The sequence below is a fragment of the Callithrix jacchus genome, chromosome 19 (assembly GCF_049354715.1).
Source record: "Callithrix jacchus isolate 240 chromosome 19, calJac240_pri, whole genome shotgun sequence".
NCBI lineage: Eukaryota > Metazoa > Chordata > Mammalia > Primates > Cebidae > Callithrix > Callithrix jacchus.
In genome coordinates this window covers 10,635,051-10,659,884 of record NC_133520.1, presented here as the reverse complement: position 1 = coordinate 10,659,884, position 24,834 = coordinate 10,635,051, and the positions used below count along the sequence as shown (strand labels likewise).

Genomic DNA, 24,834 nt, shown 5'->3' with positions numbered 1-24,834 from the left:
CCTTCAAACCCATGATAGTTGTTATAGCTCTCAGCCTATTTGTAAATTTGAACACAGTTTCTTCTGCATGCACGATTAAAATCATGACCAGAGTTATGAGGTAGAGGGAGAGAAAACAGGAAGGAGAATTCTCTTCAAGTTGAACATCTCCTGTAAGTGCAAGAAAACCTGCCATCTTAGAGTTGGATAAATCCCCATTTTACACACGAAGAAATACCTGGGGAACCTAATGACTTCTCTAAGCGTTCCCATAACTTTGTGGCCCTAAATCATTCTTTGGGACCACCAAAGAATACTTATATTTAAGTGTGCTAACCACAGAGGACTCTCCAGTATTTCTAGTTTCTTCTCATCAACTCACACTCTTTCAGTACTTCTCATTGAAAACCTTACCACCTCCAGAAGAGGAAGATTCATACCACTGTTTGGGTTGTCTATTTGCTGCATAGCCAACGGCTTCAAAATTCTGTGGCCTCGAATAATAATCATTGTATTATGCTTCAAAAGTTCTCATGGTCAGAAATTCGATCAGAGCTTGGCTGAGTGTTCTACTTCTCCATATGGCTTTGGCTGGGGTCACTGGGTGGTAATTAGATAATAGCTGGGCTGGAGGACTTATGATGGCTTTGTGCCTATGCTTGGAACTTTAGTAGGATGACTGGAAGGCTGGGCTCAGCTGGGCTCCTCCCGCTAAATAGTCTCAGATGTCTCCATGTGGTCTTCGCAGAAGAGTAGTCTGATTTCTTAAATGGGGACACAGGTGTGCAAATGTCTAAGGCAGAAGCCGCAAGTCCTCTTAAAAACTAAACCCAAAGGCGGGATGCAGTGGCTTGCACCTGTAATCCCAGCACTTTGGGAGGCCAAGGCAGGTGGATCGCTTGAGCCCAGGAGTTCGGGCAACATGGTGAAACCCCATCTCTACCCAAAATACAAAAATTACCCAGGCATGGTGGCACACACCTGTAATCCTAGCTACTCAGGAGGCTGAGGGAGGAGAATCGCTTGAACATGGGAGGTGGAGGTTGCAGTGAGCAGAGGTCACGCCACTGCACTCCAGCCTGGGCGACAGAGCCAAACTCGGTCTCACAAAAAAAGAAAGAAAGAAAGAAAAAAAAATGTTAGAATCAAAAATGACACAGCATCACTTTTACCTTACTCTATTGGTCAAATGAACTACAGGGCAGCCCAGATTGAAAGGGAAAGGGAATAGATTCTATATATCAACAGGAAATGTGTCAAAGCAGTTGCAGCCATCTTTAATCTGGAACACTAACCCACTGTGTAAAGTGGTAGTCAGCAGACTGTGAGCATGCACCTCCTGGGGCCAGCATCGTCGTGGTGCCAACCATCTAGAGAAAAATTAGCCTCCGCCTTCCGGTTGCTCAGGGTCTTGTGAACAATGTACATATAAGTGGTATCTTTCCATGCATAAAGATATACCCAACGAACTCTTAGAGCAAAAGCTGGAGAATCCAGAGAAATGCCTCAGAACTCATTTCTGCCAGAAAGGGAGTTGTGAGAATTTGGGGGCAACTTGTCATCTTGGTTGGGCTCCTGTCGTGGGCAGACACATAATTCCAAGGCACTGAGCCATATGCCCGAATCAAGAGATTCCTTTGAACCCAACAATATTTGTTGCAGAGATATCCGAATAGATTAGACTGACATAGGAGTGGGTTTGGTTAGGCGGTATGCATGGTATTACGTTAGAACGACCTTCACGGTGTTTTGGTGTGTGCACTAATGCCCCGGGATTTGGTGACTACGTCTGTACTCCCTGTTTCCCTGATTGAGGCAGCATGGCATAGTGTGCAACGCTATGGGCCTTGTGACCTAAGCTTTCTTAGCAATTCCCGATTCGCTTGGGGCTCACTGTGAAGGTGAAATGAAATAATGTCTGTGACTGCCAGGTGGGGAGTGCGTGTTCAACACGTGAGTTTCCTTCCTTTGCTCTCGCTGCTTAGATTCTGACTTCCACATCTTTGATGGCTCCAGTAGGAAGAGCTCTCTCCTGAGTTACCTGTGAAAGTCAGTTGCCAGGTTGTTTTTAAGACTGATTTATTACCCAGACCACTGAATAAAATCATACAAAAGTAACTCCCTGGGGGAAGCAGAGTGATGTATTGGCTTCATACATCTTACAACATCAGGAGAAAAATCCACTAAAATGTTGCCTTTTCCCTCAGGGCCGATAGTCTCAGGTGTCTCCATGTGATCTTCCCAGAAGAGTAGTCTGACATCTTGCATGGAGACTCAAGTGTGCAAATGGCCAAGGCAGAAGCTGCAAGTGCTCTTAAAAACTAGGTCCAGAGTCTAGGCGTGGTGGCTCACACCTATAATCCCAGCACTTGGGGAGGGTAAGGCAGGTGGATCGCTTGAGCCCAGGAGTTTGAGACCAGCCTGGGAAGCATGGTGAAACCTCATCTCTACTAAGAAACACAAAAATTAGCTGGGCGTGGTGCCACGCGCCTGTGATCCCAGCTACTTGGGAGGCTGAGGCAGGAGAATCGCCTGAACCTGGAAGGCGGAGGTTGCAGTGAGCCGAGATCACTGTTGTGCCACTCTTGGTGCTGCTAGAATACCATCCACAGATGGGTTCCTGTTAATCAGTAGAAGAGAAATGTGCTGAGATGAAGTCAGCTCAGCGGATTTAATGGGAACCTTAGATTTCTTGACTGTGGCCGGAGAAGGCACAACACTGTGCATTTTTACAGAGAGGCCGGGCATCTGGTTTCAGTTGAAGCCGCCACTAGCATGGCAAAGGACCCCCCCCTCTACAGAAAATTGTCAAGACTTTGGCAAGTGAAAGCACAGGCGGTCCCCCACTTATGAGGTTTTCAACTTTATGATGGTGTGAAAGGGACTCAGCTTATTTTTGTTCACATGTACGGTATCAGGACACAATCCCATGATAAGCCGAGGAGCATCTGTAGAGTAAAATCTGTCCTCCTATTTGCTCTGATCTCTTTCCTTAGGATTTTAATGCCTTGTTGAATTTGCATTTAAACAGTAGCAAGCATGTCAAATGTGATGAAATGTTTTCTAGAGATCAGTTGCAAGAATATATAAAACAGAGGCGAAATCCTGTCATTCATATCCATTTAGTTTTGGCTTCAAGTTGTAGAGTAAATATGAAAGGATTTTTCAGATTTGAGGATGATAGGGTGAATTGATGTTTATGGAGGAAGATAAGTAAGCAAAGATTGTGGTGGGGGAGTGAATCATTGGCTCCCTTAACGGACATTCCATATATAACGTCCCTGCAAAAGATTTTAAAGTGCGCATTCTTAAGGCTTCATAGTCAAGTTCAGGGTAGATGGCCCAGGTAAGGGATTCTAATGCTGCAAAATTGAAAAGTGGAGTTTTTATCACACCAGGGAGCCCAGCACTAATGGGGTTAATGAAAACTGCCCCATTTCCCTAACCCTAAACACATGCATGTGCTTATGTTTGTGCATGCACACGTGTATACCAACACACACACACACACACACACACACACACACATAGTTCAGCTTTCATTTCTCATATTGCCCAAGGGGGTAAGAGGTCATCCAAAAAAGCTTTCTGTTAAATTAGACTTGCAAAAGTCCTACTGAAAGAAAAGGCCATACAAACAAACAAACAGCTATCCTGTGCTCCCGTGGGGCAGAATTTGACAGCATACAATCTTCTTAATACCGAGCCTAGCCCCGGCGCCACATGGGAGACATACATAGCATAGTAACCCACCTAAAAAAAAAGCCATGAAGGATAATAAGCACTTTGTTTGCACGAGGCTATTAATACCTCAGGTTTTCTTCAAACTGATCAAACGGCATGCTTGCCTCGTAAGGCAACTGGATTGTTATCATTTGTATTAGGTTATAACATTGGCACAAGTGTATAACATTGGACAAGACCTCCCAAAAAGTAAAATGAGCAGCTGCCCTTCTCCACTGCTTTCAAAGAAATATTAATGAATATGCAATAGTAACTAATAATCTTATTCTTTTTTCATAATGTGACTCTAACAATATTGATAGTTATCGCTAATACATGCAGTGCTTACTGTATCTCATCCTTATTTTATAAGTGAGGAAACTGGGACACAGTGAAGTTCAGTAGCTTGCCCAGGCCAGGCAGCTAGGAAGAGCAGAGCCAGGATTTGAACCCAGGCAGTCTGACCGCATGGGTCACGCTCCTAACCATGATTCCATACTAACAGAAAGAATACAGACTTCGGAGTTGATCAGGGTGGGCTCAAGGCATAGCTTTGGTTCTCTGGGGAGTCTGAGGAAGTCATGTCACTGACAATATTTCCACACCAGTAAAATGCAGGTAAATCACCTACTTGACAAAGATTTTGTGAGGCATAGAGATAATGCATGGAAACTTCTAGCACAGTGTCTGTATCTTCAATGTTACTATCATTACAGTTTCCGAGCATTGAGTTTGAACTTTGATAAGAAACATTCTCTGAAATGTATGATCTGCTCAGGATCTCTTAAAAATGAATGCTCCCCCATCCCTTCTTGCTTGAGGGTCTGGCTTTTTGGTTGCTATCCCAGGAATTTACTTCAGGGCCTCCTTCAAGAATGTTTTCCACTCACTCAGCTTGTGGTGGTCTCATTAAGTTGCAGATGAGCAGGCCAGGCATGGTGGCTCATGCCTGTAATTCCAGCGCTTTGAGAAGCTGAGGCAGGTGGATCGCTTGAGACCAGGAGTTCGAGACTAGCCTGGCCAACATGGCAAAACCCCGTCTCTACTAAAATTACGAAAATTATACAGGCATGGTGGCATGTGCCTGTAATCCCAACTACTTGGGAGGCTGAGGCAGGAGAATCACTTGAACTTGGTAGACGGAGGTTGCAGTGAGCCCAGATTGTGCCACTGCACTCCAGCCTGGGAGACAGAGTGAGACTCCATCTCAAAAAAAAAAAAAAAGTTGCAGATGAGCATCTCAGAATGGGAAAGGAGAAGACCTTTGCAGGCAGTCAGCCTGGGTTTACCTCTTCCTCTTTCCACTTATTAGCTTTCTGGTCTTACATATCACTCCTCTCTCTGAACCTCAGTTTTTCATCTTAAAACGGAGATATCAGATCTTGCATAATGAGCTTCTGTGAGGAGAACACCTAGGTTAAGTGTCTGGCACGTTAGATGTGAAGGAGTGGGTTACTGTCAGGATTTTTCTCGTCATCTTGGACAAGGTTCATATTTCCCCTAAGGTTGGCTTGTGATTCTAAAACCACTCTACAGTGGTGTCAGGCATCTCTGCTTGATGAGGTCTGACCTGTTTCCTGGTTTCAGGGGGATAGAGCAGGGTTTTGGGGAACAGCCATTGTTCTGTCACTGAGAATATTTGCTTTATCAAGATGCTAAGGGCTGCAGGGCTGAGATGGGGGCTGTGCGGTGTCTTGCTTCTCTTTTTGAAGAATGATTACAGTGACTGACTCCAACAGGGGTATCTTTTTATTTCCTCTCCTGTCGTGTTACTACCTCTCCCTGCTCCACCACCGCACAAAAAGGCTTGATATATGCTTCCCAATTGATTTTTAATAAGATTTTTTTTTTTTCTTGAGACAGAGTCTCATTCTGTTGCCAGGTGCCGGGCTGGAGTGCAGTGGCGCGATCTCGGCTCACTGCAACCTCTGCCTCACATGTTCAAGCAATTCTCCTGCCTCAGCCCCAGAGTAGCTGGGACATCAGGCGCATCCAGCACGCCCAGCTAATTTTTGTATTTTTAGTAGAGATGGTGGGGGAGCTTCACCCTGTTGTCCAGGATGGTCTCGATCTCTTGACCTCATGATCTGCCCACCTCAGCCTCCCAAAGTGCTGGGATTACAGTCCTTTTTTTTTTAATGTTATAAATATTCAGTATGCCAACTCTTCTGTAACCTCCTTTAGGGCAAAAGCTGTTTCAAAAGAGCACGTGTGTTTATTTCTCAATGCCATCAGTACTCAGGGTATTTTTTGGAACCCCTGTTCTAGAGCTGTGGCAGAGCCCAGCATACATACTTGAGAATTCCCTCAAAGGGGACATATCTGGATTTGTGAAAGTTAGTTTTGATTTTTGAAGACTGCCAAAGTTCTATGGAAGAGGAAAATGATAAGTCATTCAGCTGATTTTGCTGGTTCTTCTATTTCTGAAAGCCAACCACCTCCCATGTCTCTGCTGGTATGATGCTTGTCCAAGCAGTTCTTGTCTCTCACCTGGGCCATGGCAGTGGCCTCCTGGTTCGTCCCCATTTCCACCCGGTCCCCTGATATGGTTTGGCTATGTCTTCACTCAAATCTCATCTTGAAGTCCAACGTGTTGTGGGAGGACCTGGGGGAGGTAACTGAATCATGAGGGCAAGTCTTTCCCATTCTGTTCTCCTGATTGTGAATAAGTTTCATGGGATCTGATGGCTTTAACAAGAGGCATTCCCCTGCACAAGCTCTCTCTCTTTGCCTCCTGCCATTCGCATAAGATGTGACTTGTTCCTCCTTTCCTTCTGCCATGATTGTGAGGCTTCCCCAGCCATATGGAACTGTTAAGTCCAATAAACCTCTTTCTTTTGTAAATTGCTCAGTCTCGGCATGTCTTTATCAGCAGCATGAAAATAGACTAATATAACCCCTCAGCAACTGTTTGCAGCACAGCAGTCAGTGATTCCTGATAAAATGTTGCTCAGATCAAAATTCCCTCTTTAAAGACCTACAGTAGCTTCTTATCTCACTTCGAGTAAGAGCCAAGTCTCTCCCATGACTTAGGAGGCTGGCTCCGACCTGTTCCTCAGGCATCTGCCTCTCAGCCATAACTTCCCCCTCATGCCTGTGACTGCCCCATGCTAATCTCTTTACTCTTCCTGAAACACTGCACTCCCTCCTTCCTGTAGCTTGTGTACACTGTTCCTTTGAGCCACAGTGCTTTTCCCAGCTACCCACAAGCTTGGTTCCCTTTATTCCTTTAGGTCTTTCCTCAGAGATCACTCAGGGAGACCTTCTTTGGCTACCCTACCTAAGATCTCAGAGTCCATGGGCCAGGCATGGTGGCTCACGCCTGTAATCCAAGCACTTTGGAGACCGAGGCGGGCGGATCACCCTGGGTTGTAAGTTCAAGAACAGCCTTACCAACATGGTGAAACCCCGTCTTTAAAAAAGATCTCAGAGTCCTTCTCTCCAACACACCCTAGCCCCAGTGTCTACTGTGCTTTTCTACTTGATAATCTTCATTATCCGCCATATTCCATTGATTCCATCTTCATGCTGTTTATAATCTTATCTCCACCTCTAGCCATAAACTCCTGGAGATGTGTCTGGCTCACAGAAGTGGGTGTTCAGTAAGTGTTTTTGAATGAATTTAAGTAAAATGTCAAAATAAGATTCAACTATAATGAACGTCCTTCAAATAAGCTTGTAACTTTATGAGGGGATTCTTTTGAGAAACATCACTCATTTATTTGCATTTGGAAATTCTGCTCCATTTGTTTTAAACATATCTAAATATTGATTAAAAAAAGAAATATATATATATATATAACTATGTCTCTTCTGTGACTTACTCAGAGCAAATTCTGATGAACTATTTAATATTAGTAGATAACCATGCAGGTAAAAAAATAAAGTTATGTAATAAATTAATGAAACTGATGTCCTTGGGTATCCCATAAACTTGAGGTTTTTAGAAAAACCACGTTCTTTATTTATTTATTTGGGCTTGTTAGTTTATAGTCACATGCCCTAAATTAAAGTGCTCACTTAAAATATAGCACAGGCCGCTTGTGTTATAGGTGCCAGGAGGTAGGAATCGAGTGTTTGAAGTCTCTTCTCCAAGTGCACACGTGTTAGTGTTAGAGTCAGAGTGGAATTGGAAGGGGGAGGTCAAATAAAAAATGAGAAGATACAGCCCCAGAGAGCTGGAGGTCTTGTGGGCAGTCTTTCCCTCCATGGCAGGAAACAGCTAGTCATTTGTCAACATCCGTAGTGCTGGGCTATGTGCTACAGGCTCAAGGACTGTATGAATTCAGCTGAGAAAAGGATAGTATGGTGTCGATTTAATTTTCCTTCCAATTCTACCATTACATAATGTACTGCACTTCTTTCTCTCCTGGTCTCTACTGACGTGGCTTTAGTCAGTTGAATCCTTTTCTCTTTTGTGTGATTTATGCCTGATGGTCTCATGAATGCTACTGAGCTGCAGCATCCGAAAGACTTTCTGTTCACACAAAGGACTCCTTCATCCCTTCGACCTGGAGAAATGGATTCACTTGTTTATGCACATGTGGACTCAGCACAAAGGTTCATCTGTACAGATTTTTTTTTAAATGAAGAAAACAATAGGGAATTATGAGGTGTTTTCATCACAGAGGAGAGACTTTCTTGCGTGCGTGCATGTCTGTGTACAACTTGAAGACATATCTCGTGACATTTCCATACAGGTCATTAAAGGTCTACTTTATCATAATTGGACATGGGTATGTGTAATACAAGTATATATCAGGGTGCAGTACTCTGTACAGTAAAGAGAAAGAGTTCACGTAGTGACATAATAAGGTAGCTAGCTGAGCTCCCAAGAGACTGTGTTTTCAGTCTTCTGAGGCTGATATGTATTCCATGGGAGCTGACTCTGCAGGCCCTTGTGAAGCTCTTGCCAGGTGTACATTACTTACAAACTCTTAGAAAGATGCAATTATAAAGGAGCCACGGCAATTACAGGATGTGGCGATGGCAGAAGCAAGATAAGTACTGGGTGTGCTAAGCCACTTCTGAAAGATAATCATGCAGTGTGTCACCCAAAGTGACCCAGTGTAATGAGGGAGGCTACAGTTAGACAGGAAGAGAGAGTCCATTTGTGCCTTCGCGACATAAAAGCCACTTTTACCCAGTTCTGATTCTCTGTAAGGCTCTACTGGCTATTACTGGGAAATTCTCTTTCTTGCTTTCTCTCCCTCATTTCATTCTCATAATGAAATAAGTAGAAAGGATAAACAGTGTTAAATTGCTTATTCTGTCTAATGATTCTTTCCGTCCTTCTTGATATACATAATCTCTGTGGTGGGTTTCTTAGTGTGTATAAAATTCCAAGAAGCAAGTTTTGTTTTTTTTTTTTTTAATCACTGTGAAAGACTGATTGTTTGGGGGCTTGTCACTTGATCAAATGTGTCTTTCTAATGAAGTCTGTTAGTTAATAAGAATTTACCAAGCAGGGATTGTGTGAGCTGCCATGAAAAGGACTCTGTGGGGGTAATAAGAGAGAGAAAGAACAGGTTTTTGCTTTGCAGGAGCTCATAGTTAGATCCAGCATTATATTCCCCGCAGTATAATTGATGAATCCCTACTGTTAGAAGTGACATAGCCTCCCCTCCCCGGCACACAAATAAAGGTAAGTTGAAGTCCTTCCCCAGTACTTCAGAATGTGATCTGATTTGAAAATAGGGTCATTGCAGATAGAATTAGTTCAGATGAGGTCATCCTGCAGAAGGGTGGGTCCCTAATCCACTATGACCGGTGTCCTTATAAAAAGACAGCATGTGAAGACACAGTCACAGAGAGCCTGCCATGTGAAGATGAAGGCAGAGGTTGAAGCTATGTAACTACAGCCAAGGGACACCCAAAGTTGCCAGCAAACCACCGGATGCTAGAAGAGGCAAAGCAGCATCCTCCACTTGAGTCTTCAGAGAGAGAATGGCCCAACCAACACCCTGATTTCAGACTTCTAGCCCCCAGATCTCTGAGAGGATAAGTTTGTGTTATTTTAAGCCACCCAGTTTGTGGGACTTTGCTACTGCAGTTTTAGGAAACCTTTACTCCTATCAAGCCAACTCTTTGTAAGTTCTACTATATACTGTTAGAAAAGATACAAGGGCACTGAAGAGAGAGGAGGATGCATTTATTTTTTTCTCCTGTCTTTCTTTCTTTTTTTGTTTTGAGACAGAGTCTTACTCTGTCACATAGGCTGGAATGCAGTGGCACAATCTCGGCTCACTGCAGTCTCGACCTCTCAGGCTCAACAGCTCTTTCTGCTCCAGCCTCTTGAGTAGCTGGGACTACAGATGTGCACCACCATGTCCAGCTGTTTTTTTCAAATGTTTTTATTGGGCCGGGCGCAGTGGCTCAAGCCTGTAATCCCAGCACTTTGGGAGGCCGAGACGGGTGGATCATGAGGTCAAGAGATCGAGACCATTCTGGTCAACATGGTGAAACCCCGTCTCTATTAAAAATACAAAAAATTAGCTGGGCACGGTGGCACATGCCTGGAATCCCAGCTACTCAGGAGGGTGAGGTAGGAGAATTGCCTGAACCCAGGAGGCAGAGGTTGCGGTGAGCCGAGATCGCGCCATTGCACTCCAGCCTGGGGAACAAGAGCGATACTCCATCTCAACAACAACAACAAAAAATGTTTTTATAGAGATGAGGTCTATGTAGTTACTCAGACTGGTCTCAAACTTCTGGGCTCAGGTGATTCTCCCATCTCAGTGTCACACAGTGCTGAGATGAAGGCATGAGGCACCACGCCTGACCTGGTTCTCCTTGCTAATGAGCCAGCACGTCTCTGTTACCTGGACTGTGATCTCTTAGTGCTGGTTTTTTTGCACGTTCATAGTCATCCTTTTACTCTCTCCTCTCTCCAGGAAACCTTCCCTGACCTCATCTACCTGGCAAGGATAGACACTCCACCTCCAACATCTTCTGGCACCCTGTGAACACATTGTTTTGAGTTTTCGTTGAGATTTCTATATTTCCTTACCATCCAATGCACTCCTTTAAGAGCAGGGACCATCTTATTGTCCTGAAGTATACATATAGCGTGATGCTTTGCTTACAGCCAGTGTTTAATATTTGTTGAATTAAACATGAGGAAGTAAGCTATAAAATAAAATCAAACAAATGAATAAATGAGGACTCGGGTGCATACAAGATGCTCAGCAATGAATGAATGAATGAATGAATGAATGAACAAATTAGCTGATCATATTAAATATTTGAATATTATTAGTTGTTACTATTGTACTTTGAATGAGGGTAAAAGGCTCCTTCAAAGCCAGTGAAAGCTTCCGGAGTATGGATGTGGGAGTGACATGTTGGAGAATTACTTGCTCCTTTGTGGATATGCCAAGAAATGCTCACAGGAGTGTGTTCTCTGTGCCTGTCTGCCTGAGAGAAAATGTTGGTCTTTAATAACAGGGTTTCAACCTAGAGAGTCAGATTCCTCCAAAATTAATCAATGAATGTATATTCTTTAAGCTCTCAGTGTCAGCAAACCAGAATATAAGCGTTTGTTGGAGATTTAAATAAGTTTATGTTTCCCCCTATCTTTTGTGGGCTTCATATTGGAGGAAATGGACATTTCCACGCACCCAGGGTTACTCTTGAAGCCGCTGTGTGCAGCACGAGACCAGATGTTCAGCAAACCCTGTAGAATTGCATGGGGAACTCGGAAAAGGAACCTGACTTTAATTTAGAGTGAAAGTTAAGCATGCCATTGAAAAACTGGACTTGAAGTTTGGGTTTGAAGAGTGGAAAGGCTTGTTTAGTTTTTTTAGGGGGAAACTAGAGGAGGGAAAGGCATTCTGATAGGGTTACTAGTCAGAAGCCAAAGTTTGGAGTACATAATCCATGTTTTAGAGATACTGTTTAGATTAGGCGTCTAGGGATAAAAGGCAAGTCTGGGATGATAGGTTGGTGGCCAGTTGTATCATCAATACTAAAGTAAGGAATCTGGAGTTTATTCACCAGGCATTAGAAGCCTCTGACAGTTTTTGACCAGGCAAGGAACAGAATCCTAACAATAACTCACATGTACTGAATACCAGGCAATGTGACTGATCTCTTCCTTCTCTGTGACAATTTTCTCACCACGCAGACAAGGTGGGTTTTATTATTCCCTTTCACTGATGAGAAAATCATAGATCCAGTAGTCAGACATAGCTTAGGCTTGTCTGACTCCAAAGACTCTGGACCCTTTCACTATGCTAATGATTTTCAAACGCATTTGTCACAGCCCTAAGGCTGCTTCAAAGAACTCTAAGGGACCACTGAGGAAATGGAAATGGATTGACTGTCAGGTGGCCCAGATGGCCAGGACTCTTAGTCAACGAGTGAAATTCTACTTTTTTCGGGCTGTATACAACACACCGCAGAATGCTGATTTCAGAAATGGGCACCAGGAAGGAAGTAACTAGCCAGCAACAGTTTCTGGTTTTGGCCTTATGATTTTAACATCATTATCACCAATGTGATTCAGACATTGGCTGCACTGTTGCTGGTGCTCTGTGGCTCTGAAGAGTAGCTTATACATTGAATTCCAAACTGAAGATTCAGAAAGATTACAAAAGGCTAAAACCCGGGTCAGATAAAAGTGTTCAACATTAACAGATGTAGATGTGTAATTTGAATTTATGTTTGAAAAATAAATTGTATAAATACAGACTATGGCAGTGATTCTCAGAGTGATCCCTGATTAGCAGCTTCTGCGTCACCTGGGAACTTGTTAGAAATGCAAATTCTCGGGCCTCCACCTCATCCTATTAAATCAGAAGCTCTAGGGTTGGGGCTTAGCAATTTGTGTCAATGAGCACTCCCGATGTTTCTGAAGCAGGCTAACATTGGAGACCACTGGCCTAGAAAGACCAGCCTTCCCTCCCTCTTTGCTTTCCTTTCTTTCTTTCTTTTTATTCCACCTCATTCCAGAAAGGATTTGGGGTGGAAAAATCTGACTTAACAACAGTTTGTGAATAAGAACAAACGTTTTATTTTACAAAAAATTTCTGTGCCTCAATGGTGTGACGTGGCTGCTGACAAAAGTAAATAGTTTGTATTAAAAGTAGTGGGCAGAACAAGGGAAGCCATAGCTACTCCCGTGTTCACATTTGACAGGTTCTGTATATCGCCATATTCTGTTAGACCATATCTGGAGTTTGCTGAGGAACTAATTTTAAGAAGACATTGGAAAGGAGTTTAACAAGGAAGGTGACACACCTTGAACTTTGTCCTAAAGGGATCAGTTGAGGGAAGCCACCTCTTGTGATTGGAACCTGACATGGAAAAGAAATAATTTCACATGTTGCTTCAGAGGGCATAATGTAATATCGGAAAGTCTCCATTTGTGTTAAGAGGGAAAGACATTAGTCCAGGCTCTTCCTGAAGGACTTTGGTGAAACATCTAAGCATTTCAGCTTTCTTTTTCTTTTAGAATGCAGATAATAGGGCCGGGCGCGGTGGTTCGAGCCTGTAATCCCAGCACTTTGGGAGGCCGAGGCGGGTGGATCACGAGGTCCAGAGATCGAGACCAACCTGGTCAACATGGTGAAACCCCGTCTCTACTAAAAATACAAAAAATTAGTGGGGCATGGTGGTGCGTGCCTGTAATCCCAGCTACTCCGGAAGCTGAGGCAGGAGAATTGCTTGAACCCAGGAGGTGGAGGTTGCGGTGAGCCGAGATCGCGCCATTGCACTCCAGCCTGGGTAACCAGAGCGAAACTCCGTCTCAAAAAAAAAAAAAAAAAAAACAATGCAGATAATAAGGGCCGTAATGTGCACCCCACAGGGCTTCTGTGAAGGCTAAAAGGCATAGCAACATGTTCAAATATTTGAAAAGCTACAATGATTGTACAAATATGAAGCAGTGGCGCTTTTCAGGAACACTAGTCGATGGGAATCTTTAAGCCCGAGATAATGGAGAATCTCAACAATATGGATTGTCCAAAACGGGGGATGGCCTTTCTCCTTAAATACTGAATTCACGGTCATGAGAGGTCTTTAGACAAAGAGATGTTAGAGAATGAACCGTATTAGATCGAAGCAGATGGCCTGTAAGTCCCTTGCCAATGCTAGTGTTTCATACTGCTGAAGTGAATGACTTGAGGTCAGGCAGATCTGAGAGAATCCTGCTCATAGCCAGCAGAGTGAATGTTTGATTCATCATTTGTGCCTCACTGCTTGCAAGTCATGCAAACATTTAAAACATTTAAATACATTTAAGAATATTTAATGATTCAACATGTTTAAAGCACTAAAAACATGAAATGCATTTACAAACAAGATGGGCCCACGCTGATGAACTTGCTGTCAGCTTTTCTCCATAGTGCTATGTAGAGTTAAACTCCCTTTGCATTAGAAGTCTGACTGCATTGCCCCATGGCCTCCCATGGGTCTATTGATGTATGAATATGGAAAGTAACATTGAATGTCCAATGCTTTCTTATAACTCTTTGCATTGTCTCGTAGATGTGTAAGAGATGTTGCCCTCAGTGTCTAACTCAAATCCTGAGTTGTTTTACAGCATTTTTTTCAGGTTAAGATTTTTTCTGGCTATAATTTTGCATCTAGACTTCTCCTTGATTTTTCCCCCTCAGATTATTGGGTAACATCAGTGACTTTCACCTTTATCCACTCCCTAGTTGGCTGCTTTCCAAAGGCAGAGAAATGAATGGATGCTTTTGTGTAGGGAGTTTTGTAATTCACTGAAGAGCTTAGAGCCTTGCTAAAGGCGATATGTGGGTATTTCACACATATTATATCTAATGTGTATATATCAGTAACATAATGAAGGTGGCATTCAAACATCACTGTGGGTGGCAGCTAAGCCAGAGACACCTAATTTTCATTTTCTTTCTTTCTTTTTTTTTTTGAGATGGAGTTTCGCTGTTGTTACCCAGACTGGAGTGCAATGGCGCTATCTCGGCTCACCGCAACCTCCGCCTTCTGGGTTCAAGCAATTCTCCTGCCTCAGCCTCCCGAGTAGCTGGGACTACAGGCGTGCACCACCATGCCCAGCTAATTTTTGTATTTTAGTAGAGATGGGGTTTCACCTTGTTGACCAGGATGGTCTCGATCTCTTGACCTCATGATCCACCCACCTCGGCCTACCAAAGTGCTGGGATTATAGGCATGAGCCACCGTGCCCGGCCAAATCTCATTTTTAATACATGAGAAGCCCCCTTTTCTAATTCAATCAGAAACCATTTTTGGTCAAAGATAAAAAATCCGTTAAAGCAGGGGATTAGAAAAACAGACAGAGAGAGATGCAAACCTTAAATTTCTTGAAACAGATATATTTGTATGTACATATAGATGTATACATACACATTCACATGCTGAGGCTGAGGTTTTTTTTTTTCATGAAAGGCCAAAGACTTTTCTTTGACCTGGATGTGCCAATTGCCAATTCATGTCATTTTTTTTTTTTTTGTATAAACCGCATTCATTGTGCATCATCTACAATTTCTAATTTTTAGTTTCTCTGAAGTAGAGAGAGAAGTTTAAGGATAATTGCTAAACAACCTGAGGGCAAGGTTCTTCCACATTTTTATTATATTATTTCTTTTATAGTTGTCTCTCTTAAACCTAAAATCCAAAAAAAATTTATTGTGACAAAATATACATAATATAAAAATTGCAGTTTAACCATTCTTTAAGTATACAAGACAGTAGCATTAAGTACATTCACAATATTGTATAGCCGTCAGCACGATCCCCGTAGTATCTACCTCTACTAAAAATACAAAAAGTACCCATTTCTAGAACTTTTTTTATCCCCAGCAGAAACCCTGTACCCATTAAACAATACCTTCTAATTATCCTCTGCATGCCTGCTATCCTACTTTTTATTTCTATGCATTTGCCTATTTGAAGTACCTCATGTAAGTGGAATTACAATGTTTGTCCTTCCGTGTCAGCTTATTTCACTTTGCCCAGTCCTCAGAGTTCATCCATGTAGCATGTGTCCGAATTTTATTCTTTCATATGGCTGAGTAATACCTCAGTGGATGAGTGTACAACATTTTGTTCATGCATTCCTCTCTTGATGAATACTTCAATTTTTCCCCAATTTTTGACTGTTGTGAGTAATGCTGCTGTGAACATTGATGTATAACTATTGCGTGAGTGCCAGCTTTCAGTTCTTTTGGCTATATAGCTAAGAGTGGAATTTCTGGATCCTGGGGTAATTCAGTGTTTGCCTTTTTGAGGAACTACCAAACTGTTTTCCAAAAAACTTTCTTTCTTACAGGAACTTGTCTTTAGAAAGACTTTCCAAGACAGTCAACTTGGCTTTCAGAGAAGAAACAGCTCTCTTACTTTTGGTCCTGCATTTCATCAGTTTCTAGACCATTTAGTTAACTTTAGAAATGTATATCATTTCATGCTTTCTAGGGAAAAAAGAAGTATATATAATTGATGTTGGTTAAGCATACAACTCAATCGGTAAGACTGGAGGTGCTTGGAGAGTAACTTTCCCCAATGATCCATCCCCAGTGTGCTTTGGGCATCAGCCAGTACATACTATAAAACACAGACTTAATTGAGAATGTTGGTTACTCTGACCAGTTAAGTGAAGGCCAATTAAGAGAGCTTCTACTATTCAACTAAATAATCTTTATCGTGATTAGATGTATAAAGAGGCCGAGCATGGTGGCTCAAGCCTGTAATCCTAGCACTTTGGGAAGCTGAGGTGGGTGGCTTGAAACCAGGTGGGCAACATGGCAAAACCCCATTTCTACTAAAAATACAAAAAATTAGCCAGGTGTGGGTAGCGCACACCTGTAGTCCCAGCTACTCAGGAGGCTGAGGCAGAGGAATCACTTGCACCTGGGAGGTGGAGGTTGCAGTGAGCCAAGATCACACCACTGCACTTCAACTTCGGTGCTACAGTAAGACCCTGTCTCCAAATCAAAAGATGCATAGAGAAATGAAGAAGAAGCAAATGACTCGTGAATCTGGAAAAACAATTAACAACTACATATCCACAACTTCTAACATTCAATACTCTTGTTATTCAGAGACCAGAGAAAGGCAGGCCGACAGCAAAGGCTAAAATGGAATGAGAAGTTGACTGATTGGTCACTTCTCGCATAATCTTTTGAATGAAGCAGCAGGTTGATTTGCCATGCCTTCTTCTCTTACAGTTCAGTTTAGTGTGGGTGATAAATGGGAGATAAACGAGGATAGTGAGGTTGTGCCTATTCTTAGGAAGAAGATACCTTTCAAGTTAAGAGTCAAGATTTTATGATGTGATTAGAAGGTTTTCTAGACGGTTCTGAGGCAAAATCAGGAAGCTGTAGGAGGAATACTTTTATATAGCATCATTCATCCTCATTAGTGACCCAAATGATGAAAGGTTTGGGAAATTACCCCTCTAAATATGGTCTAAAGGAACTAGGTTTATTTAGTTTAGAGAGAGCAAGCAAGCATGCTGAGGGGGACTTAATCATAGTCTCCAAGAATGTGAAGGATAGTCTCTGAGTGATGGAAAGCAGCTGTTTCCTATTTCCACTAAGGACTGGATAAGAAGAATGGAGTTAACATGCAACAAGTGGGTTTAAGAACTCCTTGGCCATGAAGTTCAAGACAGCAAATCTACCAGGCAAAAGTCACTTATGTGTTTGAGAATTATGTAGCTAACTGTATTTCTTGGATGGTTTATGTGTGGCCTGTTCTTGAATCTGGAGCTAGTGAAAAAGATCCAGAGGACCTTTCACCCAAGGGAGAGAATGAAGATGTCCATTGTCTGAGCCGACCAGTGCTCTGTGGTTGAGGAAGCCCTCCTCGTAAGCCTCCTAGTGAGATTTAAAAGAGAAAAACTTCAGAGTCTCTTTGCTGCTCTTTGGACACTTTTCAAACAAGATAATCTAAATGTATTTTTTTACTGTAAAGTGAAAGATTTCTATAGATTTGGCATTCTGTGTCTTTTCTGCCCTTCTGGTTGATATGGTCATAATTTTTAAAAATTCTGTCTTTAGTGAGACTGGACATATATATCCACACATATATACATGTGTTATATATGTCATAGACATTTTGACTATGTATATCGTAAGTCATTAATTCAGCAATGGAAACAATGTTTAATTCTAGGTAGTGTGTCTAAGTGTTAGCTATATGAATAAAGATATACACTGTGCTAATGAGCAGCACAGAGATATACAAAGCATTATGTAAAAAGGCATTGTTGCAGATTAGCTAGGGGAAGAATTTAAAGACAGAACAGTGAGTTCTGTGAATGTTACCAATTTTTAGCCAGTCAGGCAGATCAAAATGCCTGAAAACTTCTCAACCATTGTTTTTATCATTGCTATTCCATAGTAGGTTAATTATACCATCTATTCAGAATTAGATAGATGATGTCCTATTTGCCCAACTGGGAGTATTTTCAAGGCAAGTTTTCATTCCCAGGGGATGGACTGCTGTTAAGATATATCTTTTTTTTTTTTTTCAAAGACAGGGTTTCACCGTGTTGGTCAGGCTTGTCTTGAACTCCCGACCTCAGGTGATCCACCCACCTTGGCCTCCAAAGTGCTTGGATTACAGGCGTGAGTCACCACATGCCACCCTCGCCTGGCCCTTGTTAAGCTATATCTTTAAAGTTACAGCTTTATACCAACATTCATTGTGTATATGTTCCACCGTCTTATATTTTCATCTTGTGCCAACATTTATTTTAATCTTACTTAAAAATTTTTGTCTCTATCATTGAATGTTGTCTTGACTCCACAAGTTGTTTGGCCTTTAAAAATCCAGTACTGTGGGAAGTGGGAAAACGACTCGGGATTGAGTTGGATCCTCTCCTCACACTTGTTCACTGGGACGCATCTCCTTGAGTTGCTTCCTTAGTCTCCCTTACAGGAATATTCTGAGGATTAAATAAAATAAAATAATGTGTGCCAAGCCCAGAGCACAGTGTACCCAGCCCTCAAGTCATGTTGATCTGCTTTCTTTAATTCACAAAGAGCATTTCTTGCCTATAATAAAGTCATGATTACCTCTACATTCTCTTCTTTTAGTAGAATTTTTGGATCACAGTTGCAGGTCTGTAGAATAGGACTTGTGTAAAATTCGTGAAGGCACCCGGGGTCCAATTTATGAATCTCCTTCCTTTTCTTTTTTGTTTTTTAATGACTTAACATTATTCTTTCTTTCTTTCTTTCTTTCTTTCTTTCTTTCTTTCTTTCTTTCTTTCTTTCTTTTTTTTTTCGCCTCTCCACTCTCCAAGATCCTTTCTTTTTTTTTTTTTTCAATTTTACTTTAGGTTCTGGGGCACATGTGCAGGTCATGCAGGGTTGTTGCATAGGTGCATACATAACCAGGTGGTTTGCTGCCTCTACTCCCCCTTTGACTATATCTGGCATTTCTTCCCCTGTTATCCCTCCCCAGCCCCCGCTGTTCCACCCCTAGCCTCCCCGCAACTGCCCCCAGTGTGTGATGCTCCTCTCCCGGAGTCCACGTGTTCTCATTGTTCAACACCCGCCTATGAGTGAGAACATGCAGTGTTTGGTTTTCTGTTCTTGTGTCAGAATCTCCTTCCTTTTCTATACCCACTTAATCCAGAAAAAAAGTCTACTATTATGCCAAATTACCTGAAACAAATCATGTACACACATGGAAGAAAAGAACATTTTCAAATCAGTGGAAAGATTGTGCATTTTTGTTTTACAAGGTCTTTTAGATACTGAAGTAAGCATTTAATAGACATTGATTCAGTTGAGGGATGGGCTCTGAAATGATATCAAATTGAAGACATGACCACAGACCTGGGAAGTTTCATGAACTTGGTAGACAGACCAAACCCAGAGGTACGGAAATGACCACAAAACAGTTAGACTTCATATCAGGAAGAATAGTACAAAAATAACAGAGCTTGAACCCCTTAGTACTGAGGAACGGCAGGATACAGGGTTTCAGTAGGGATTTACTATCGCTCTAGAAGACTTGGAATCATGATTTAGTTCCTAAAACACTATCATTTCAAAATAGAATTTTTAAAAAACCACCGAAAATATTCACCTCTTGTCGAAACCTAGGAACATACTGCAGTTGAGATTTACGCATTTGAAATAAATACAGCTTTCCTGAAAATTTTAACTTTCTTTTTTTTGAGAGGGAGTCTCATTCTGTTGCCCAAGCTGGAGTGCAGTGGTGTGACCTCAGCTCACTGCAACCTCCATTTCCCAGGTTTATGTGATTCTCCTGCCTCAGCCTACCGAGTAGCTGGGATTACAGGCACCTGCCACCATGCCTGACTAATTTTTGTATTTAGTAGCGACAAGAGGGTTTTGCCATGTTGCCCAAGCTGGTTTTGAACCCCTGACCTAAAGTGATCCATCCACCTCAGCCTCCTAAAGTGCTGGGATTACAGTGAGCCACTGTGCCCAGGCTGAGATAAATACACCTTTCTCAAGTCTCAGTGTTTAGGCTGGTTTGCTTTCAGATACTTATCTATGCACTATGCCAAATTACTTCTGCTTAGATTCATTCTTAGTCTGCAGGAGCTGGAATGTTCCTATACATCACAAAAAGTTACATTGAGAGTAAAACATCCCAGCTGGAGACTTACCTCAAAAGCTGCGGCATGACACCTATTTTAATAGCAGTGGATTTAGAAACCAAGGTTAGGACCGTTCTTTCTTTATTAGAAGGAGATTTATAATTCAGGGCCTTTGAGAGTGTGCCTGGGTCCTTGAACTGGACTTCTTCTCTTGTCCCTTCCTGTACCCCAACTTCCCAAATTAAATAAGTAGGGAAGCAGAACGAGAAAACCATTAACTTAATAGCACAGAATTTATGACTAAAACCTTGCAAAGCTTAGGTCAGCAAAGTAAAATAATTACTGTCACTTTCTTTTAGACACTTGGCTTTATGGTTCCTGTCACCTTTATCATAACATGCAGCTGATTTAGTAGCTCTGTTTTTCATGGCAAATAGCCTGGTGTGATGTTTTTATGCATGTGACCATGCTATTGAAATGACAATACATGGCTATACTACAGTAGAGCTAAATTTAGATAATGAATTAGAACACTGTTAAAGTTTTGGTTTAGTCATGCTGTCAGAATGCCAACTCAGCCTTTTCTCTTGCTCTTTTCCCCTTTAGATTCTCAAGTCCAAAGATTTAACATCTCCAACCCAGCGCTACATCGACAGCAAAGTCGTGAAAACAAGAGCGGAAGGCGAATGGCTCTCTTTTGATGTAACTGATGCTGTTCATGAATGGCTTCACCATAAAGGTTATAAGCCACTCTCTCTTTTCCTCCCGAGATGTTCAGTGTCCCTAAGTTACTTTAAATTGATTGCAGATTTAAGAACATAGACATACAAATGACCTCCTTGACTTAATGTTTTCCAGACAGGAACCTGGGATTTAAAATAAGCTTACACTGTCCCTGTTGTACTTTTGTGCCATCGAATAACTACATCATCCCAAATAAAAGCGAAGAACTAGAAGCAAGATTTGCAGGTAACTGTAACTTGGTCATATGTGATGGGAGCGGGAAGGGTCTATATTGATAATTTCATGGGGATAAAAATCAGTTTGCATGTGAAAATGAGACTGGTGAGGCTTGGGGACTTTCATTCATTTGGAAAATGATATTGTTGGATACACATATGTGAAGGGAGAAAGGACTGGAAGAACGGATTGGTTCCCAGTTTTTAATTCCTGATGCCCAGTGATGACCCGGTCAGTACTAACTCATTAGCCCTCCAGTAGTAAGATAACACCTTTGATCTTCATTTTAGCCAATCAGCTTACCATCTATACTGATATTATAGAGAAATATAGCATGCATTTACGAAAATTCATTCATAATCCCCCAAACCAAATGTTGGGAACCAATAACCATATTTCACTGAAGAAAGGAGTCTCCTCATCTACAGCTTCCATAACTAACCTTCCATGTATAAGAACGTTCCAGCTTTTCTAGCCCATACCCAACATTTCAGAATTTTATATTAGTTTATACACACATAAAAAGGGTTTGGCTTTCCCCATGCTCACCTTTAAGTAAGTTGGACTTTTGTTATGAAGAGTAAGGAGATACCAAGGGTTCAGGTCACTTTATGTATTAGATGATGAGTTGTTGGATGATGAGAGGTGAGAGGGAATCTGTGCTCATGTGCCAGTGCAGCATCTGTCCACAATGCCAGGCCAGAGAACTGATTTCCCTGCCCTCCTAACATCACCTAGGACCTCCATCCACTTTTAGAAGACTAGAGCAGCCCTCGCTCATGGAAAAATACTCCCAGAGGTCTAGAGATTTATTTCAGTCTCTAACCTAGTCATGATTCTCTGGAGTGTGGAGATTAAATGCTTAAACTGGCAGTCTCTTGAGCATGCTTTGGGGAGCTCAAGTTTCTAAATCTCAGATGGAATCAGGAAAGTGTTGAGGATGCCATAAAATAAATGAAAAAGCCCTTTCTTCACAGCTTCCCAAAATAGCATTAGGTAAGGGTGACTTCTGTTTCACTTGAACCTAATTCACTCCAATTCAGTTAAGTCTCAGTTTATGTTCATTAGGAAAGTCTTTTGAGTTTAGTAGTCTTAGGAAGAGTGTGAACCAGCGGGTGACAAGGCATGTTCTATTGCCATGTGTTCAGTTGTTGAGGGTTTGAACACAGCCTAAACTGAGGATTGACTAAAATAAACTGCCTAGATTGCCCTTGGACTATAGGTCAAACACTGCTTCTGCAGTGACTTCCACAACCAACAGCCCTGGCTCTGACACCAAACTACCTTCTGACAAGAGCCCCAATTAGAAGTGTTAATTCATTGTCACGTGGGTTAGTCGTAGTCCTGTTGTGCCATATCTATTTCCATGGGGAATGACTGTTGCCAGCTGATGCTGCTTTGGTGGTCATCACTGCTATTTGTGACAATATACAAAGGAAAAAAATATGGCTGATTATATTTGATGAAGGTGAAGCTAAATGTTTATTACCCAAATGCATTTTTTCAAGGTATTGATGGCACCTCCACATATACCAGTGGTGATCAGAGAACTCTAAAGTCCAATAGGAAAAAAAACAGTGGGAAGACCCCACATCTCCTGCTAATGTTATTGCCCTCCTACAGACTTGAGTCACAACAGACCAACCGACGGAAGAAGCGTGCTTTGGATGCAGCCTATTGCTTTAGGTAAAGGAAATAAAAATAGAACCAAGTAATTGCATCTGTTAACTCTTACACTGCCTTTGCCCTTTCTTCTACCGTGTATTGACCCAAGTGGAACTCATTGCTAATGCCAGGAAGAGTGCGGTACAGCTTCTCCAGCTCATAACACCATTTTTTCCCAGAGGCTTATATTCATCAGCTCTTTAGCAATGAACCAAGTAGGAAGGGAGAAAACTAGCCCCCTGAATTTTTTCCCTCAAATTCCTTGGAAGTTCTTTGGTGCTGAAGAAGAAAGTGAGCTCTCTGCTCCTCATAACAAATAGAAGCTTATTTGAGGTGCATGATGGCAACTCCTTAATTAAGGAAGACCCACCATCTGTATGAAGCCTTCACCCTCACCAAGTCCAAGTGCTCATAGTCACACTTCTTTCATCATAACAGAGATGAGACAGCAGAAGAATGCCATCTGTCACGTCTTTAGCAACAGCATATGAGAGAAGCAAGGATTTATTTCCTATTCCCACATGAGTTCATGGAGGGAGAATGTGAATGTTCTTATGTGGTCTCAGTTAGGAAGAGGAGGGCTCCCTCCTTATTTTGTTGAGGTATAGGGCAGGGAAGGGTCCTCACTGATGAAGTGCTCAAAGCGTCAGAGGCCATAAGGAAAGTGGCAGTTTTTGGTTACCAGATCCGGTGGTTACCTTCAGCAAGATTCCCATGTTTCTTGATCTCTGGTTCATTCCTAGATCAGGGAACACATGGTGAAATAAAGGATTGATTCTCAAAGGAAAATGCCTTAGATGGTTCTTTGAAAATTGCTGTTGTACTTCTTTCATTTTATATTTGAAAGTGCAATAGAGGCTGGATGGAAGAACTGCCCAGTGTTGATTGGAAAGGGCTTCATCCAGCCACTCCCTCTTATATCTGGTCATTTGAAGGTAAAGGTAATGACTTTCCAGGTCACAGACAAGGGAGTCAGGGTATAGAACTCATAAGGGCAAGTAGCCCAGCAAATCACCACACACAACACCCTATCATGAAAGTCACTTGAGATTACAATAAAGCCATTAAAACCTGGCCCATGACATTTGCTTATTAGATGTTTGTTGAATAAATGAATGAGTCATTTTTCTGGTTTGGGGTGAGGTGGTTGTACAGTGAGAGTGGTGAATCAGCTTTAAAATCTCCATGGCTTTTTTGTTTTTCTTAATAGAAATGTGCAGGACAATTGCTGCCTACGCCCACTTTACATTGATTTCAAGAGGGATCTTGGGTGGAAATGGATACACGAACCCAAAGGGTACAATGCCAACTTCTGTGCTGGAGCATGCCCATATTTATGGAGTTCAGACACTCAGCACAGCAGGGTGAGTGTTCAGCTAACCTGTTGCCTCTATTCTTGGGTTATCATGTGCACCTGCTGATAGTGTTTGCAAATGAGTTGTAATTAACCCAGTGCCCTTTTACCATCACACATATGGGTACTGGAGAAATTTCTCATTAGTTTGGTGCAAAAGTAATCCCAGTTTTTGCCATTACATTCAATGACAAAAACCGTGATTATTTTTGCACCCCTCAATAGATGAGGAGTAAGAATGTAGTCTGTGGGTGAAATCAGAATGTAACACTGGTCAGTTTCAAGCTATAGGTCTCACCTGCCCGGTTATAAATAACTGGAGGGAAGTTTTGTTTAATTTTTTCTTAATTTTGATTCCTTTTTAAAAAATACTTTTTATTGATACATAATTGCATATATTAATGACGTTCATTGATACGTGCATACACTGTGTTAATGATGAAATCAGAGTAATTAGGATATCCATCACCTCAAAAATGTATCATTTCCTCATTTGGGGAAAATTACAGATCATCTCTTCTAGTTATTTTAAAATACACAATAAATTATTGTGAACTAGAGTAAACCTACTGTGCTATAAGACATTAAAATTTATTCCTTCTATCTAACTGTATTTTTGTACCTATTAATC

At 41.8% G+C, this 24,834-nt stretch overlaps 1 protein-coding gene across 3 annotated transcripts in view; it reads left to right on the top strand.

Moving 5' to 3' along the window:
- Nucleotides 1-24,834, top strand: part of TGFB2 (transforming growth factor beta 2) — a 96,078-nt gene that overhangs the window by 65,651 nt on the left and 5,593 nt on the right. For 2 of the 3 annotated variants that reach the window (XM_002760507.6, XM_035281121.3), the window contains 4 exons: nt 20,831-20,963; nt 21,083-21,193; nt 22,693-22,870; nt 24,060-24,213. In XM_002760507.6, coding sequence (XP_002760553.1) covers nt 20,831-20,963; nt 21,083-21,193; nt 22,693-22,870; nt 24,060-24,213 — 576 coding nt within the window. The remainder of the gene's footprint in view (nt 1-20,830; nt 20,964-21,082; nt 21,194-22,692; nt 22,871-24,059; nt 24,214-24,834) is intronic. The other variant, XM_017966535.4, reaches the window with a different exon arrangement.